Genomic DNA, 16127 nt, shown 5'->3' on the forward strand with positions numbered 1-16127 from the left:
GTCAGTGAAGGAGGATCAAGAGAATCAGGGTACTCACCCACTGGGCCACAATTTCCACTGCCTTACAGTGGACACACTGGACACACCACTGGACACACACTAGGGTATTGCTCCAGATCTTAGGGCGGTGTCTCAGAGCCCCTAGATATGTGTTTGCTGCTATCATTATTATTATTATTTATTATTATTATTATTACCTTGACTGTTTCCATCCACCGTGGTTGTTTGACTTGATAGTACACAACAGACCGATATTCATTCATGGGCTTGTCCCCAGCTCCCACGCAAATTGCATTCTGACCCAAGAAAAACAAAGAGAAAAAACACTACAGAATTGCCATTTTCTGTGCTTGGGCAGTTTCGGCCCCAAGGCCAACACTGGCCTTAGGGTCTGAGAAAACCCTCCCTTTACCAACCCTTCCACCAGATACCCTTCTACATTACAGACTTATACATGAACATCCCTGGCCCCAGGAGTGACAGCTGCTTAACTACAGAAATTCTATTACTTGCATTCTGGAAACCACTGGAGCACACCAGGCACTGACATGACTGCTCATTGTAAATGGTAACCAGCCTTGGAGTTACTGCAGGCTGCCAGTCTTATTAATCCTATTTGTTTCTTAAATCCGAATGTGCACAAAGTTTACAAACAGGCTCAGATCAGTCAAGCAGAGCTCATTCTGATGGATTCTGATGCTAACAGGAAAGCTGGGTAAGGGGAAGGAGACCGGGCTGCAGACAGATACAGGGACAGAGGGGCGTGAGGGAGCCCCACCATTACCAAGCATCTTCTGGTATCAGGCCCATGCCAAGCACTGGGATATGGGCAGGAGTCAGATATTTAAACCTGACATGAGACTTCAGTTTTGGGGAGGGATCATTAGATAAGCAGACAAATCACTGAACAACACAACGTGATGACAGACATATGTGTTTACTACAATGGGGCACAGAGAAGAGATCCTTAAGTGCAGCCTGACGATTCAGGGAAGATTTCTTGGAGGTGATGACAGCTGAGGATCTTGAAGAAAGATTCAAAGTTGGCTTTGAGCAAAAATGTGGGAAAGATATTCCGAGCAGAGAACGAGCAGAGCAAGCATACCTATATAAGATATTTTTTGTTTTCCATAAAACACACCCTCAGAGTAACAAGGAAAATTATCTTCTAACAGAGTCTATCAGCCCCCAATTCTATCTCTCTCTGTTAATTCTAGCTGTTCGGCCCCCAAGCAAGTTCTAAGCTAGGGTTTCCCAGAAAGGGCCTAAGAATTTTACCTCCAGTCTCTAGAGATCTAGGGACATAAGGATTGATTTTGGAGCCCCTAGCCCCCAAACTGCAAAACTGTGTGCCTCTGGGCATTTTTAGGATGACAGACTCCTTGCTCCTTACCAGATCCCATCAGATTCACCAACAGATCCTTGACACCACCACCCCCACCATCACACCACCAGGTTAAGTGACCAAAGCGGGCCACATACGAGCACTCTAGGACCCCCAATGAGAGACGCTAACTCGTGGGGAGGAGAATCCTGCCTCTCTCCCTGGAATTCTCCCTCTTTACTTCTGAGCTGTTGGGCAAGAATGATTGATGGTACTCGCAGCCAAACTGAATCCATTTTAAAATAAGGATATAGGGTCCTTTCAGAATTAACCTCTAAAAAAAAACAAGAATTGGGGCATCTAGGTGGCTCAGTTGGTTAAGGGTCTGCCTTCGGCTTGGGTCATGATCCCAGGGTCCTGGGATCAAGCCCCACATTGGACTCCCTGCTCAGAGGGGAGCCTGCTTCTCCCTCTCCCTCTGCCTGCCGCTCCCCCTGCTTGTGTTCTCTCTGTGTGTCAAATGAATAAATAAAATCTTTATAAAAAAATTTAAAAAATGAGAATAACCAGTGAACTAAAAATGAGGAAAGACAATCTCTTGGTTTTCAATGGGATGAAGTCTGTCAGAAATTTTTGAGGCCTGAACTATAAACATGCTTTCAAACTTACTCTAACCATTTAGAGACTGCTTTTTGTCCAGCATTATGCTAAGCCCTTTACACGTACTACCTCACTTAATCTAATCCTCACAACCACCACCAATGATCACCTCTATTATCCCCATTTCAAAACTGAGTAAACTGAGGCCCTGAGAGATTAAGTCACTTGCCCAAAAAGATAGCTGAGCTAGCATACATCTCAGGCCCACTATCTCGTCTAGTGTTCCTTCCATAACAACCTAGATGCTTTCCAGCCTCCCAAGATTTATATCTAGTGACATTTATGGGCTTAGAGTTTCTGTAACTCCAGTGAATCCCATGTAGCTTATAAAATCTGAAAATACACATATATCTCTGGTAAAAGTAAAATTGCTATATGGCAGGCAACTGATTCCCACAAAACTATCTTGATGATAAAAGTTTTTGATTACCCAAGGGTGTAGAAAAAAAGATTCAGTATTACTCTGAGAAAGACCTAAGACCCTCACCCTCAACATACCAAAGATAAAATTGAATGTTTCCACATGTGTCGAGAATCATGACCAGGGACTAAGCCCGGTTTTAGAGAAAATATAAATTTATATATGCTCAAGTAAACCTCTTCAATAATTTTCCCCATTACCCACCCCTACGGTCCCCAATTAACAGTAAGAATTTCTCATTAGTTTCAGGTCAATTGAAGACAATCTGAGTAGGAATCAGGAAAGCCTAGGCTTTAATGCTGACTTGGTCTTGGTAGACACACTTTAGCAGGAGTTAAAATCAGGCTCCTCACACAGGCACTGTTTCCCTGGTAGTAATCACTGGAGGGACAAATGACACCATGGATGCAAATGCATTTTAAGAGCCAGAGTGTTCTATACCTATAAGACCACATCCTGGGAAGATGCCAGTCATCATCCATAAGGCAAGAATGAAGCCAGAAGACTACCATTCCTATTTAGTAATAATGGCTAATTTTAATGAACACCTATTATGTAGATCACCTCACTTGATGTTCACAAAAGCAAGGTGCAACTGCTGGTCTCCTACTATTCAGACAGAAAATTGTAGGCATAGAGAGATTACGTAATTTGTTCAAGGTCATTCTGCTAATCAAGGCTTCACTGGGAATTGAGCTTGGCTGTCTGGCCCCAGAGTTCATGGTCTCAAGCACTACAATACCCTGTTCTCCATGCCCTGCCTCTATCCCCATAAGCTAGCTGGTCTCAGAAGAGCAGAAGTTTCTAGGCCTAGCATTGAAGCCTTCTCACTTCTCCTTAAACTTGCTTCAGGCATCTGTCCACATCAGATCGCCCATTTGACTGCCTGGGTTCCTGCCCAGTTGCTCTGCCTTCTCTGAATGTTACCTCTTCTTCCTGTTTCCGAGTATTTACTGCAAACCAGGTGCTTTGCTGGTACCATTTTGTTTAACTTGAAACCCCAAGAGGAGATGATGATTCCTCTTTTATAGACAAATAAAACTTGCCCAAGATTACACAGCTACTAGGAAGGGAGGTTGGGACTTGAACCTGATCTATTTGATCCCAGAGCCCAACCCATTAGCTTCTCTGCTATGGCCCCTCCTGAACAAGGTTACTGAGACCCCAAAGTGAGCCAAGGATAAGTGTAACCTACTTTGTCCTCTGGCCCTGCTCTGCCAAGGGCAGTGTGTGCCTGGAGCAGGAAAAGAAATAGATACCCCACAGGAACCCACCAGTATCAAGTGTTTGAGTGTGCTGCCTGACACTTAATTAGGCAGTAATATTTATTTCTGCAAATAAAGAAAGAACAGCCTCCCACAGACTTCCTTAGCAATTTTCAATAGTCAGTCAACTGAACTCCCCCATAACTTGCCTAATAGAGGAAACTGCAAATTACCACCATGCCCCATAGTTACCTCTCCATTTCAGCCCCCAGAATACCTGCTTATATATTCATCTTTGAAGAGTGTGTCTGCTCAGCCTGGTAGGATGTGACTGGAAAAGGTGGCAGAGGGGTAGAAGGAAGAATGGTTCAGAAGTGAGATAAGACGTCTGCCTTCCTGTTAACTGTTCCTTCTAATTTGTCCTTCAGCAACACTGAAGGCAAGCTATCAGTGTTTTTAAAAAATGAAGCTGAGGTTTAAAAGTTCTCCAACAGGTAGTTGGATAAAAATAACTTCAAAGCAGTGGTCTATACGTTCATGAAATGCAATTTCCCTTTCCGATAAAAACCCTCTGCTCTTCTTTTGTGTTCCTTTCAGCAAAGTGTCTTTCACTTATTTTACTTTTCAGAATCCAACAAAGAGGATGAGTTAAACACTTGGATTTTTGCTCAACCAGGTAGTAACTAATGGGGCCAATCTTTACCAACAAAAACACAACGGGATTTCTTTAAATTCAAAAAATAATTGTGAATCTTCCCAGAATTTGAAAGAAGTGGCTATTAGCATCATTTTTGAAATGAGAAATAACTTGGAGGATTTTTTTTTAAATGGATGGGCATTATCATGAAGTATTTAAGAGGGTCTGAAACCTGGACTCAAACCCCATCTCTGCCACGTACTAATTTTACGACCTTGGAAAAGTTGTTTCATTTGAGGGTTTAGTTTCCCCCTCTGTAAAAATGGGAATAATAATGGTAATGCATAGTACTTATCCCAGCACCTGGCACATAGTAATTCCTCTGTGAATGCTAGTTATGTTCTTAGGTAGAGAGTAGCAAAATCTGCCTGAGCCCCAGGCCCCAGGGTTAGAGCAGATGACTGATCAGTACTCCTGCCCCCACCCCACTGTGCTATCCAATCACCTACTGTGGCCTAAGAGGAATCTTTGCCCACGCTGAAACTGCTGCTGAGAGCTGATTTTATTTTCAGCTCAGTACTCCAAAAGGAGAAATTGAGAAGTAGAACCCTCCCACACACTGGACACAATTGCTGACAACCTTAAAGGAAATATAAGTAAATAAATGTAAACACACATGAGAAATATTATATAGGACATATGCTGTATAAATATTTATAGCAATGTGCTTTGCATTCTTGAATACACTGTGTTGGCCCTCTGGAGACCAATTTACGAATAAGGCTTTCCACCAGAATTTCTAGATGAGCACTAGGGAGTTGGATTAAGTGTTGGGAATGTCTGTTTTGAGGCCATCCTGAGTCTCCACACCAGCCCAAGGCTCTGTATTGATCCTTTTTCTTGCCATGGATTTTGTCCGAATAAACCAGCTCAGATTTCAACGACAACAACATTTTAACAGCAAAACGCTGACCTTTAAGCTGAGGCCAAGCAAAAGGAAAGAAAGAAAAGAAAGAAAGAAAGAAAAGAAGAAGAAAGAAAGAAAGGAAAGAAAGAAAGAAAGAAAGAAAGAAAGAAAGAAAGAAAGAAAGAAAGAAAGAAAGAAAGAAAGAAAGAAAGAAAGAAAGAAAGAAAGAAAGAGAAAGAAGGGATCATGAAAGGGGAGAAACAGACATTGAAAAACTGCTTTGATGTAAAACCAAACTAACACAAGGTCTTACTATGGACCAGTGTGCGAACCAAGCTCTAAAGGTGTAGCTCACGTTACTCGAGGCCATCCTGAAGGCACCTGGCATTTAGAGAGCAGATTGGGATGGGAAAAGCAAATCTTTGTGAGCAGAAGCACCCAAGGCAGCTGGGTAACCCAGAGCAGCAGCAGGGTCCCTTACAGGCAGCGTTTTGCCGTCTTCCACACACACACACATGATCACTTCCACATTCCTCTGTGTGGTCTTGTTGTACTTGTCAAAGTCGCCTTGTAAGAGAGTGATGTAGATGTCGTTCCTTACATCCCCTGCAGGCAGAGGGAGGGAGAGACAAGAGTTGGCATCTTCACTGCAGGAGAGACACTTACTAGAAGGCACAGGGGTGGGGGTGGGAGGGTGAGTGCCCTGCCTTGACGTCTACTAATGAAATTAAAATCGGACATGTTTCAAAGAAGCATTGTTTCCTCATCAGGGAGGCTGGAGAAAGAGGTAACGAGGGGGTGGAGGAATGCTAGGACATCAGTTGCAAAAAGGTAGGTAGGATGGTCAAAATTGGTTCTGTTCTTCTCTCCATTAAAATTATTGAATTTCCATCCTCTAGTGACACCTTCTGGGAAGGCAAAGGAAAGCTCCTTGGCAACAGATCTTTTACTGTGCTGAAGCAGATAGGGTGGCTTTTCAAGTGTCCAAGGAACATGGGGTCAGGAAGGAGGTTCGGAGTGTCTTCAGGAATGGGGGGAGGGCAATAAGAATTGAAAACCCCACAGGGGAATGCACAAGGAATTGATGCCTCAGGTACAGCACAGGCCCCCAGTTGGACCACCATACACCGTGGAAAGGAGTAAACCAGCGAGAGCAGTGGTGGACACAAGTCTAAGACAGGTTTAGATAAAAAGAGAAGTTCTAAAACAGTGCTATCATATAATCTTCTTTGTTTTTCTTTTACTATATACACGTTTGGACAATTTTAATAGCAGTTACTTCTGGACACAAACATTGGAGAGAGCTTTTAACATTTCACTTTTTACCTTTTCATGCTATTTGAACATTTTACAACAGGCATGGAGTCCTCTGGTAATAAAAAAAATAGTTTAAAAATTTAAGAGAATGACCATATTCTCCCCAAAAGAATAGAATTATTCTATGTGTAGTAAAGTAGAAAGGATGTCCATGATAAATTATTAAGTGATAAACCAAGTTGCAGAATACTATATAAAGCATATAAAGTAATGGTATATAAAGCATATGAAGTGTGATCCCACCTGTGAGGGGTAAAAAGTGCATGTGTATATATTTATGTGCTTGTGTTTATTACGTGACTGTATGGAAGATTTTTGGATATACAGAAATCATTTTCAGTGGTTACCTTCAGGGAGAGAAATAAAGAAAAAGCATTTGAAAAGGAAGGAGTTGACTTTGTAAAAAGAAAATGGTTGTGACAAGCCAGACCACCCCCCACCCCAGGGGAAGGCCAGACCTGGCATGATGATCTCTGGGAAGCCCAGCTTCCTGGCCACCACAGTGGTCCTGTCCACCAGGTGTGGGTAGTCCTTGCGGATCTGAATGATGTCACCCACAAGCATCTTCATGGTCACCCAGAGGCCTGGAAGGGAATGCCCACCGTGAAGAGCCAACTTCAAGGTGTGCTCAGTCTTACCCTCCCACCATCTCTCCCTTTGGGCTCTTTCTGGAGTAGACTGCTGGAAGCAGAGAGAAACAATTACAGATGCAATGACCCAACACAGGAGGAGGAGGAAGGAAGGTGGAAAGCAGAGGGGCTCTGGGGCCAGACATCCGTGGGTTTGAATCCCACTCCTTACTTCCAGCAGCATCAGCTTCTGTCAAATTCATCCACCCAGGCTTTGTGAAGTGTGGTGGATACCACCTATCTCATAGCACTGTGGGAAGAATTAAATCCAATAAGGAGGTCTATGAAGGTGTCTGACACATAGGAGATGTGGTTTGGGCACTAGGACATGCCTCCCAGATTCAGGAGATGTGGTATCCATTTCCATAGATCACATGCTCCCATTTCTCACAATGGTCTGTCTGGAAGGAAGGTTATGTTTCCCAGGGTTTATGATTTTGATCTGTTTTCCAGAGAATCAAAAGCTCCCAAACCAGAGCCCAGCCCACTCGGCACATCATGGCACTGTACCTTGCCCTCCACTGTCTCCCTTGGAGGCTGTGACTTTGCCCAGCAGGCTGTGAAGGAAGTCGTTCTCAGCTGTCACTCTGGGAAGGAAAAGAAAGCACAAAATGCTGGCATGGTGCTCTCATGGGGTCCCCATCTTGAGGTTCTATGTGCTCCACAAAGTTGCCCAGGCCCTCTATACGCCTTAGGTGAAAAGCAAGCCTGCCCATGCCAGCTCAGACAACATATATGCCATCAAGAATCAGATTTCTCTTTTTCACAAAGCAACATGGCTCTGAGATATGGAAATATCATTCCTACAAGTAGAGGCCATTTTTTTTTTTTTTAATCTAGAAGACTCTTAGAAAGTAAGGATTCCTAAGCCCTCAAAAGGAACATCTGTTCACCAAGATGGCAAAGACTAGCTGTTCCTGCTCGGTCCTAAGCACATACCTTAACTGGAGTCACTGATTTCATGACCAGTAACAAAATTCCATTCTCTTTGGACATCTTTGGTGTAACAAAGTAAGGACAACATTCTCAAACTGGGGCTCCCTCCTTTTTAGAGCAGGAAAAGGACATTTACCCTCCTCACTACCCTCCTCTAAAATCACAAATATTTCTATCCATGAGAACCAGGTGACAATTCCCTGTTACATGTTCCTGATAAGCTGTTGCTTGACAGAGTTGTAGTTCCCGTATTACTTGTAATTAATTAATCTTTTGTTGATTATCTGCTTAATCTCCCATCTAAACATAAGCTCCATGAAGACAGGGCCATGTCTATCTTGTTGAGCACTTCATGCCCCGTGCCTGGCGCAGTGCCCAACCCTCTGCCAGCTTTCAATCAAACTCTGTTGAATAAATAACATCGATAAGAGAATGGGTGAAAGCTGGTTGGTTTCAGGAGCCTTGGCACTGAGATCATCCTTCTCTTCCTGCCCTCCTCTTGGGAGGCCCCATGAGGCTACCATCAACGCAGAGAATCAGTTCGCTTTGCTTCTGAGCAGCCCTCAATGAGAAAGGGTGTGGGTTCAGAGAAGGGGAAGAAATGGGAAATCTCTCACGGGTGAAAAGGAATGAAGTGCTGCTTTTCTTCATCACTCTCTGCTTTCCCCTTGATGATGTCTGTTATGTCCATAACTAAAAAGAAGAAGGAAAGAAAAAAGCTATTAATGGCTTATTGCCCCCCCCCTACCCCCAGGAGACCATGTCAATAGGATGAGACTGTAGGACAAGAGGCTGGGTCAGGAAGTTTAAAGAGGCAAGCAAGCCAGCGTCAAGCAATACACAGACCGCAAGGGTTCATAATGTGCAGCACCTGACAAACACTTCTGGAAAAACAGGCTGGGAGGTCAGCAAGCCACAGAAACATCCAAGAGACTGGTTTAGCAGAGGCCAAGAAGAGAGGGTCAGAACAATGGCTACGAAATTAAACAAGTAGGTTTGGATTTGACATATATGTATGGGACGCCCACCGTACCTACAGAACCCAAGCACAGTGACTCCCTATAGGACCTGAGAATCTGAGGACCACGTCCCCCTGCCCAGAGTAAGTGTTTAGGGGGATGAGCATGTGGCCTATGCTTATGCTCCTGGGGCTTCTACTAAAACTCACGGGAAAGGGGTGCTTTCTTTCCCCTGGATTACTAAACTGGTAGGATTCAAGCTTGGAACGGCCCACATTTTGCCAACTGACTGGACAGTCAACTTCAGAATAAGCCAGCAAGAGGACAGAGTGAAACATAAATTTGAGTTCCTGGACCCAGCTATGCCTGAAGCAATCTATGCCTGAACTTTTCAGTTATACCAGATTGTTGTCACCTGAAACCAAAAGAGAGAGCAGACTAGAGCTGGGGACAAAGGCACACTTTGAGGAAAGGTTGAAGGACGCTTACTGCCCTAACAGGGACATTGTGATGTCAGGAGTATCCCTTATATAGAATCAGCATTTCAGAGCAGGGCACAGATCAATCAGGTCGAAGTCTCTCATTTTGCAGATAATGAAACTAAGGCCCTGGGAAAAGTGCTTGCCCAAGGTCACCTAGTTAGCTAGCTAGCAACAATGCCTGATTAAAAAAACGAGTTAGCTCTTTATAAGCTAACTTCTCCACCCCAACTCTTTGCAAGCAGTGCCAGGGGGCTAGTTGGAGAGCCAGCTGGTGTGTGAATACAGATCAGGGTATCTTGAAAGGAGGAACATGAAACAGTGGGTTTTGATATGATATAGAGGCATCATAAATGGTACACGACTAAAAATGCATATTTTAATAAAAAGAGTTAAAACTGGCATATCAAATTGCTGTTTCCACAGGTCTTTAAAGGGTTTTTTAAGAAAAAAAGGTACTTTAACTTAAAATGGACTAACTAAAAGGAACTATATTAGGTAAATAATAATGCCAGCTATAGTTAACAAAAACCATAAAAGTGGGACAAGAATGATAAAGTCTTAGAAACCCCAAGAGAGAGAACTAAGGCGGAGAAACATGCAGAGGTGAGGTTGCTCGGAAGCAACATCATTTGGTCACACCAACTCTCCCAATGTCCGCTTCCATCTGGAATTTAGATGTGTGGCCAGTGACTCATACTGTGTAACTGCATTTCCTGTCCCGGTTATTTTTTTAAAAATGATTTGCTCCTCATAATTAGATCCCACTCATACTGTTCTTCCTTCTTCACGACACTGGGGAGCAAAGGCACCAACTGCTCAGACGGCACCATGCTCCCAGTGCTCTGCTGCAGACACGAGGAATCCATTATTCACTGCCTTCATCATAAATCTGGACTTAGTCACCAATTATTGTGATTTAGTCACCAGAAATGTAGGTATTAGGAGCTGTCTGGTATAAATTGGGGGGTTGGGGGCAAGGAGGAGAGGAAAAGAAATAATCTTTAAAATTCAGCCATATAAAATATGCACTTCGATAAAAGTTTATGGTGTGTAGTGTGTCATTACCTGCCACCCCAAAGGGCCGCCTCAGTCCCTGCGTGCACTTCTTTGTATTTGTATCCTTGAGATCCATCTTCCCCACTCGGACTATTTGACAAATCAAGTAAATTTTATCCCTGTTGAGGTCTTTGTTTCCAAGATCCTGTAGGGCAGGAAATGAATAGTTACACACCATGTGTCTAAAGAAGTAGAAAAGGAAGCCCACTAATAGTAAATTGTAGGGAGATGTACTTAGCACTTAGTATACACAGACCAATCATAGAATTAGTCCTGGGAAAGGTAGAAAACAGGACGATCATACCCATTTCATAGATTAAAAAAGGTGAGTTTTAGAAAGGAAACTGAGTGACAGGTCTCTGGTGTTCAATCCCAATTCTTCAATTTTCAAATTTCAAACTAATAAGGAAAGAAGGATAGAAGTACAGTATCAGCTATACGGGTGGCATTTCCTATATGCCAGCTGATGGATCCAAAACAGCATTTGCCACAGATGACTTCATCCGTCTCATCACTGCTCAGCACCACTGAGGGAGGAAGCAAAAGGAAGAGGGTACAACCCCAACAGTTACCATTTACTGAGCACCTGATGTATGTATATCCTTCAGGAATGGGTTGTTGTGGCACCAAACAATCCCAGCATCTCAGAGCTTATAAGACAACAGAAGTTTACTTCTAGCTCAGGTTACCTGCTCAATGCAGATGGCTGGGAGCCCCACTCATCCACCTACCCTGTGCTCCTAGCTGACCGATGATCCATCTCATCACAACACATGCTTCTACTGTCCCCACAGCAGGGGAAGGGAAGGTGGCAAATTACCTACTGGCCCTTAAAGCTTCCACCCAGAAGAGACACATCACCTTGGCTTGCATTTCAATGACCAAAGCAAGGCAGGTGGCCGCAGTTAACTTCAAGGGGGACAGCGGAGTGCACTCCAGTGTGTGCCTTAAAGAAGACCGCTGACATGGTGAACTCTGCTAATGTGTCATGCACTGTGCTAAGTTTCTCATAAGCCATTGTCTTGTTTGATCCTTAACAACACTCTGAAGCAGATAGTATTATTGCAGCCCCATTTTATACATGGGAACACTGAAACACAAAGAAGACAAGGGGCTCCCCTGGGGTCATGACCTTAGTCCTTGGAGACACTGTCCAGTCATAAGACCAAAGTCTATAAACCTAACCACCACAACATATCTCTCTCACCATCAGAAAGATACAGAGGAGGGAAAACTACCTGGACCACCTCAGTATCTGACTGTCCTGCTCATATCTAAAAACTTCAATGTTCTTGGGACCGCCTTCCAGCTGGGCTAAGAAGAAAGAACATCAAAGCATGTTGTTGGCATCAGAGTAGAGAATCCTGGTCCTGGCCTTACTCGAGAATAGTTGCTTTTCCTCAAATGAATCCTCATATAGGCATATGCACTGGGAATAACCTCTCAGCTCACATAAGAGCTAGGGCCCAGGCAAAGCAGCCAGCCCCACCCTCTCATTGTGGCTGGTGGGGAAAGAAGAGTGCAGGGGGTTGCAGAGTTTCTGGAAAAAAAACATGGCCCCAGTGTGGTCCACACCTTTCTGCTTGGGGCCTGCGATGGTTACATTTTATGCTTCAACTTGGCTAGGTTATGATGCTTAGTTGTTTGGCCAAACACTAGTCTAGATGTTGCTATGAAGGTATTCTGTAGGTCAGATTAACATCTATAATTAGCTGACTTTAAGTCAAGGAGATTACCTTCCATAATGTAGATATGCTTCATCCAATCAGTTGAAGGCCTTGAGGCTTTATTCACTGTTGTACCTCCAGCACCCAAACCTGAGGTTTCCCAGTGAAGGAGGAAATCTTCCTCAGGACAGCAGTATAGAAACCCTGCCTGAGTCTCAGGCCTGCTGCCCAGCCATACAGATTTTAAATTTGCCAGCCCCGACAACCATGGGAGCCAAATCCTTAGAATAAATCTATCTATATATCTTACTGGTCCAGGTTCTCTGGAGAACTACTAACTGATACAAGGGCTGCCCCTTCACCAGCTGGGGAAATGGACATCTGCTTCCCTACTCTCCAAAGTCTCCCGGCTGGGTAGGGGGAAAGGGAAGGCAGGGGAGAAGGGGGCTTTCTGACTAAGGAAGCTCAGCCACTCATTTGTATTTTAAACATTTGTACTGTATTTTAAACATTTGTATTTTCTGCCCTGCCCTGTAGGCACTTGAATTTGAGATCTCAATTACTTCGCAAGCAGATGGTTGGACAGCCTTTTCTCTGGCCTGCCTCACTACTTCCTCCCACCCACCCTGAAATCCCCTACAAACTTAACTTTAGAAGCCATGTTCATTATTTCACTTCTCTCCCCACAATGACGTTACCATCTCCTTATTTCCTACCCTATTAGTGCTAATCTTCCCCAGCTGACGTGAAAGGTCCCACACATGATGTATTTCCTAGCCAACTGATTCCCCACTCTTCTCTGCAGGTAAGTACTCTATTTTTGTCACAAGGATTCCTTTATTGCTCCACAAACACATGATGCTCACTTTAAACTCGCTCTTTCTTCCCAAGCCCGCTGTCCACACCTCTGCCTCAGATACTTGCCTCTTATGCCTCTATATATCAAAATCCTTCCCATCCTTAAGAGTTCAAGTCTTGCTTCCTTTAAAATGACCTCTGTCCTTAATTCTTTCTCTTATCTCCTTAGGAATTTCCATATTTTTTAAAATATCTAGTTGGTATCTTTCAGAGGCATCCTAGAACCACAAAGGCCCTGCCACCTGAAAAGATCCTTCTAGATGTTATGGGCTGAATTACATCCCCTCAGAATTCATATGTTGAAGTCCTAACTCACAGCACCTCAAAATGTATTTGGATATAGGGCCTTTCAAGAGGTGATTAAGCTAAAATGAGGTTAGTCAATGACTGGTGTCCTTAGAAGCAGAGGAGATTAGGACACAGACACATACAGAGAGAAGACCATGTGAGGACACAGGGAGAAGTGGTCATCTGCAAGCCAAGGGGAGAGGTCTCACAAGAAACCAACCCTGCGAACACCTTGATCTTGGACTTCCAGACTCCAGAACTATGAGAAAATAAATTTCTGTTCCTTAAGTTACCCAGACTGTGGCACTTTGTAACGGCAGCCCTGGCAACTAACACACTAGCTAAGCCTACGAGGTTCTTAATTAAGCCCCTCTTCCACCCCTCTTCTCTGAAGAGATTTCATTTGATCAAAGGAAGACACCAGATCTTTAAGAGCTGCCTCATCAGAGACTCTTGGCACTAGAGAATCTTAGCATGTTATAAAATACTTGAGCACAAGTTATTCTCTGGAGAGTATATAAATGTGCAATCCTCACCCAGAACTGTGTTCCAATCTGTGGTGTTTCTCAATCATTTTTACTTTGGCCTTATTAAACTCACATATTAGGGAAGCTGAGGCAGGACAAGAAAACTTAAAACACGTGTCACCTGATTTAGTAATTCATTAGCACTCCTTTTACTGTTCAATCTTGTTTCCTGTGTATTAGCAATAACCCCCAAACTGGGCAAATTCTTTGGGAAACTGGTAGTATACTCTGCTTTCCTCTTACAGAGCCAAGGAAGGTGAATGCTTATAAAGCATTCAGGGGAAGTTCACCACCGGCCCAACCCATGTGCCAGCTCCTATGGCTCTGCCCTCAAAGAGGAATCCAGAAAGAGCTAACATCCAGAGACAAGAGAAATAAGGCCAGAAAGGCACATGCCTGCCAATTCTCATCTTGTCTCTAACTTAAACATCACCTCAATGCCCAAATGAAAGTAAAGCCCAGTCAAACACCATCATATCACCCTGTTTTAATTATCTGCATTGCATGGATTGCCCTTTAACATTTTCTTGTTTATTTACTCATTTACTTATTTTCTGAATTCCCCCATCACATCTTGAAAACAAGAGCCTATCAGCTTATTCAATGCTGTGTCCGCCATACCTAACACAGAGCTTACCCATAGTATTCATTGGATAGCTCTTGAATCAATAAAAGAAGCTAGAGAACCATGACCTTCCTTGTCTCAAAATGAAGACTCCCATCATTTCAAGATGGAGAAGTATCATCCCATTGAACCAGTCAACCAAGTTTCCCAAGTTCATTTGCTGTGGGAAGGAGAGGTGGTGGCACAGACAGAATTCCATGCAGGCAGAATCACATTCTCATTGATATTGAGAGACACAAATTTACTGATGCCCTTTCCTGCATGTTTACATCATGAATTGGTTCTCTGCAAAATCAACCATTGATTGATTCCCTGTCCTTGTCCCTCTCATGAAACATCTGTCTCCTGGTTTAATCAGGAAGCCCCATGAAACTTTCCTATTTATCAAGAAAATAAATAGGCTCCTCCTTCTAACTAATAATAGATAAACAAGACTGAGACACATTTATATATGCCAGGAAAACTTTGTCTAAGCAATTAGGACTATGATTTTATTCCATGCCTCTGGCCCATTTTTCAGGAAATAACAAACAAAATAAATCAGCTGCACTCCAATCTAATTGTGACATAACATAAGACATTGCATTTAATGGGCTGTAACTGGAAAATTATTGTAAAGCAACGTAGGTTAATCTAGCATGTCGGTCACTCCTAGATCAAACTCATGGGTTTGGCCAATGCCCAAATCCCTCCCTGGCTCCTCCTCTGGAATTTCCCTTCCTAACACAGGAGGCAACAGAGTGAACAATCTCATAAATGCTCCTTTTCCCCAAAGGAGCTTGCAGAGAACCAATATCTTTAGGTATCTTAAGATCACACTCTTAACACACCCTCATGGAAATAGGACAAGAGAAAGGTCTTTGCTGGAAATAATAACCTGATCTTTTTCTTTCCACTGTTTGTCTTTTCCAGAACTAAAAAGCCAGGCTCACTTTTGGAAATAAATCGTCCAACTAACAACTGATTTCAATATTTCTACATAGGTTTTGCCCAGCAAATACTGGTATATAGAAGAATGATCTCAGGGATCTGTTAAGATCTTTAGTCATCTGTGATTTGATTATGTTCAGAATATCCAATTAACAATGCAATCAATGTTCTTAGAAGGTCTTTTCTTTTTTCTGATACATCTTATAGAGGTTTTCAGGAAGTCTCAGCCAAAGAAAGAACTCAGGTTAACCATGAATTAACTGATAAATCAGAATAGCTGCTGTACCCAGTTCATGTAGACATTATTGCTGGAAGGAATCTATGCTTGTTTACACAGCACTCTGCATGTGTTCTTGGTGTGCACGTGAGTGAGAAAGAAAGAAGGAGGGAGATAGAGAGGGGAAGATCCATCTTCCTAATTGCTTCCAAAGGGCACACAATACCCCCCCAAACCCCGTCTGCCCTGAATCTCTCCAGAAAGCCCAGAACACAGATCTGCACCCAGGTCATGCTCCCTCTTAACCAAGTGATTGGTGTCATTTCCAAGATCATACCCTTGTGAGTATGGAAGACAGTAACAAGAACACAGTGCACACCCACCGTGAAGACCACTTTCAGGTTGTTGAGCATCTCGATCTCCTTCGGGAAGCCCCTGCTGCCCCATCGCACCAAGTAGTTCTCACTGTGGGAAGAAGAGTG

The 16127-nt window shown here is 43.4% G+C and overlaps 1 protein-coding gene across 1 annotated transcript in view; it reads right to left on the reverse strand.

Annotated features, from left to right (window-relative positions):
* DOCK2 (dedicator of cytokinesis 2) overlaps positions 1-16127 on the reverse strand; it is a 407160-nt gene that overhangs the window by 337170 nt on the left and 53863 nt on the right. The window contains exons 9-15 of the mRNA XM_027605817.2: positions 16029-16110; positions 10543-10678; positions 8654-8729; positions 7611-7687; positions 6930-7055; positions 5636-5760; positions 198-296 (exon numbers count right to left, since the gene is read on the reverse strand). Coding sequence (XP_027461618.1) covers positions 198-296; positions 5636-5760; positions 6930-7055; positions 7611-7687; positions 8654-8729; positions 10543-10678; positions 16029-16110 — 721 coding nt within the window. The remainder of the gene's footprint in view (positions 1-197; positions 297-5635; positions 5761-6929; positions 7056-7610; positions 7688-8653; positions 8730-10542; positions 10679-16028; positions 16111-16127) is intronic.

Source organism: Zalophus californianus, chromosome 5 (genome assembly GCF_009762305.2).
Source record: "Zalophus californianus isolate mZalCal1 chromosome 5, mZalCal1.pri.v2, whole genome shotgun sequence".
Classification (NCBI taxonomy): domain Eukaryota; kingdom Metazoa; phylum Chordata; class Mammalia; order Carnivora; family Otariidae; genus Zalophus; species Zalophus californianus.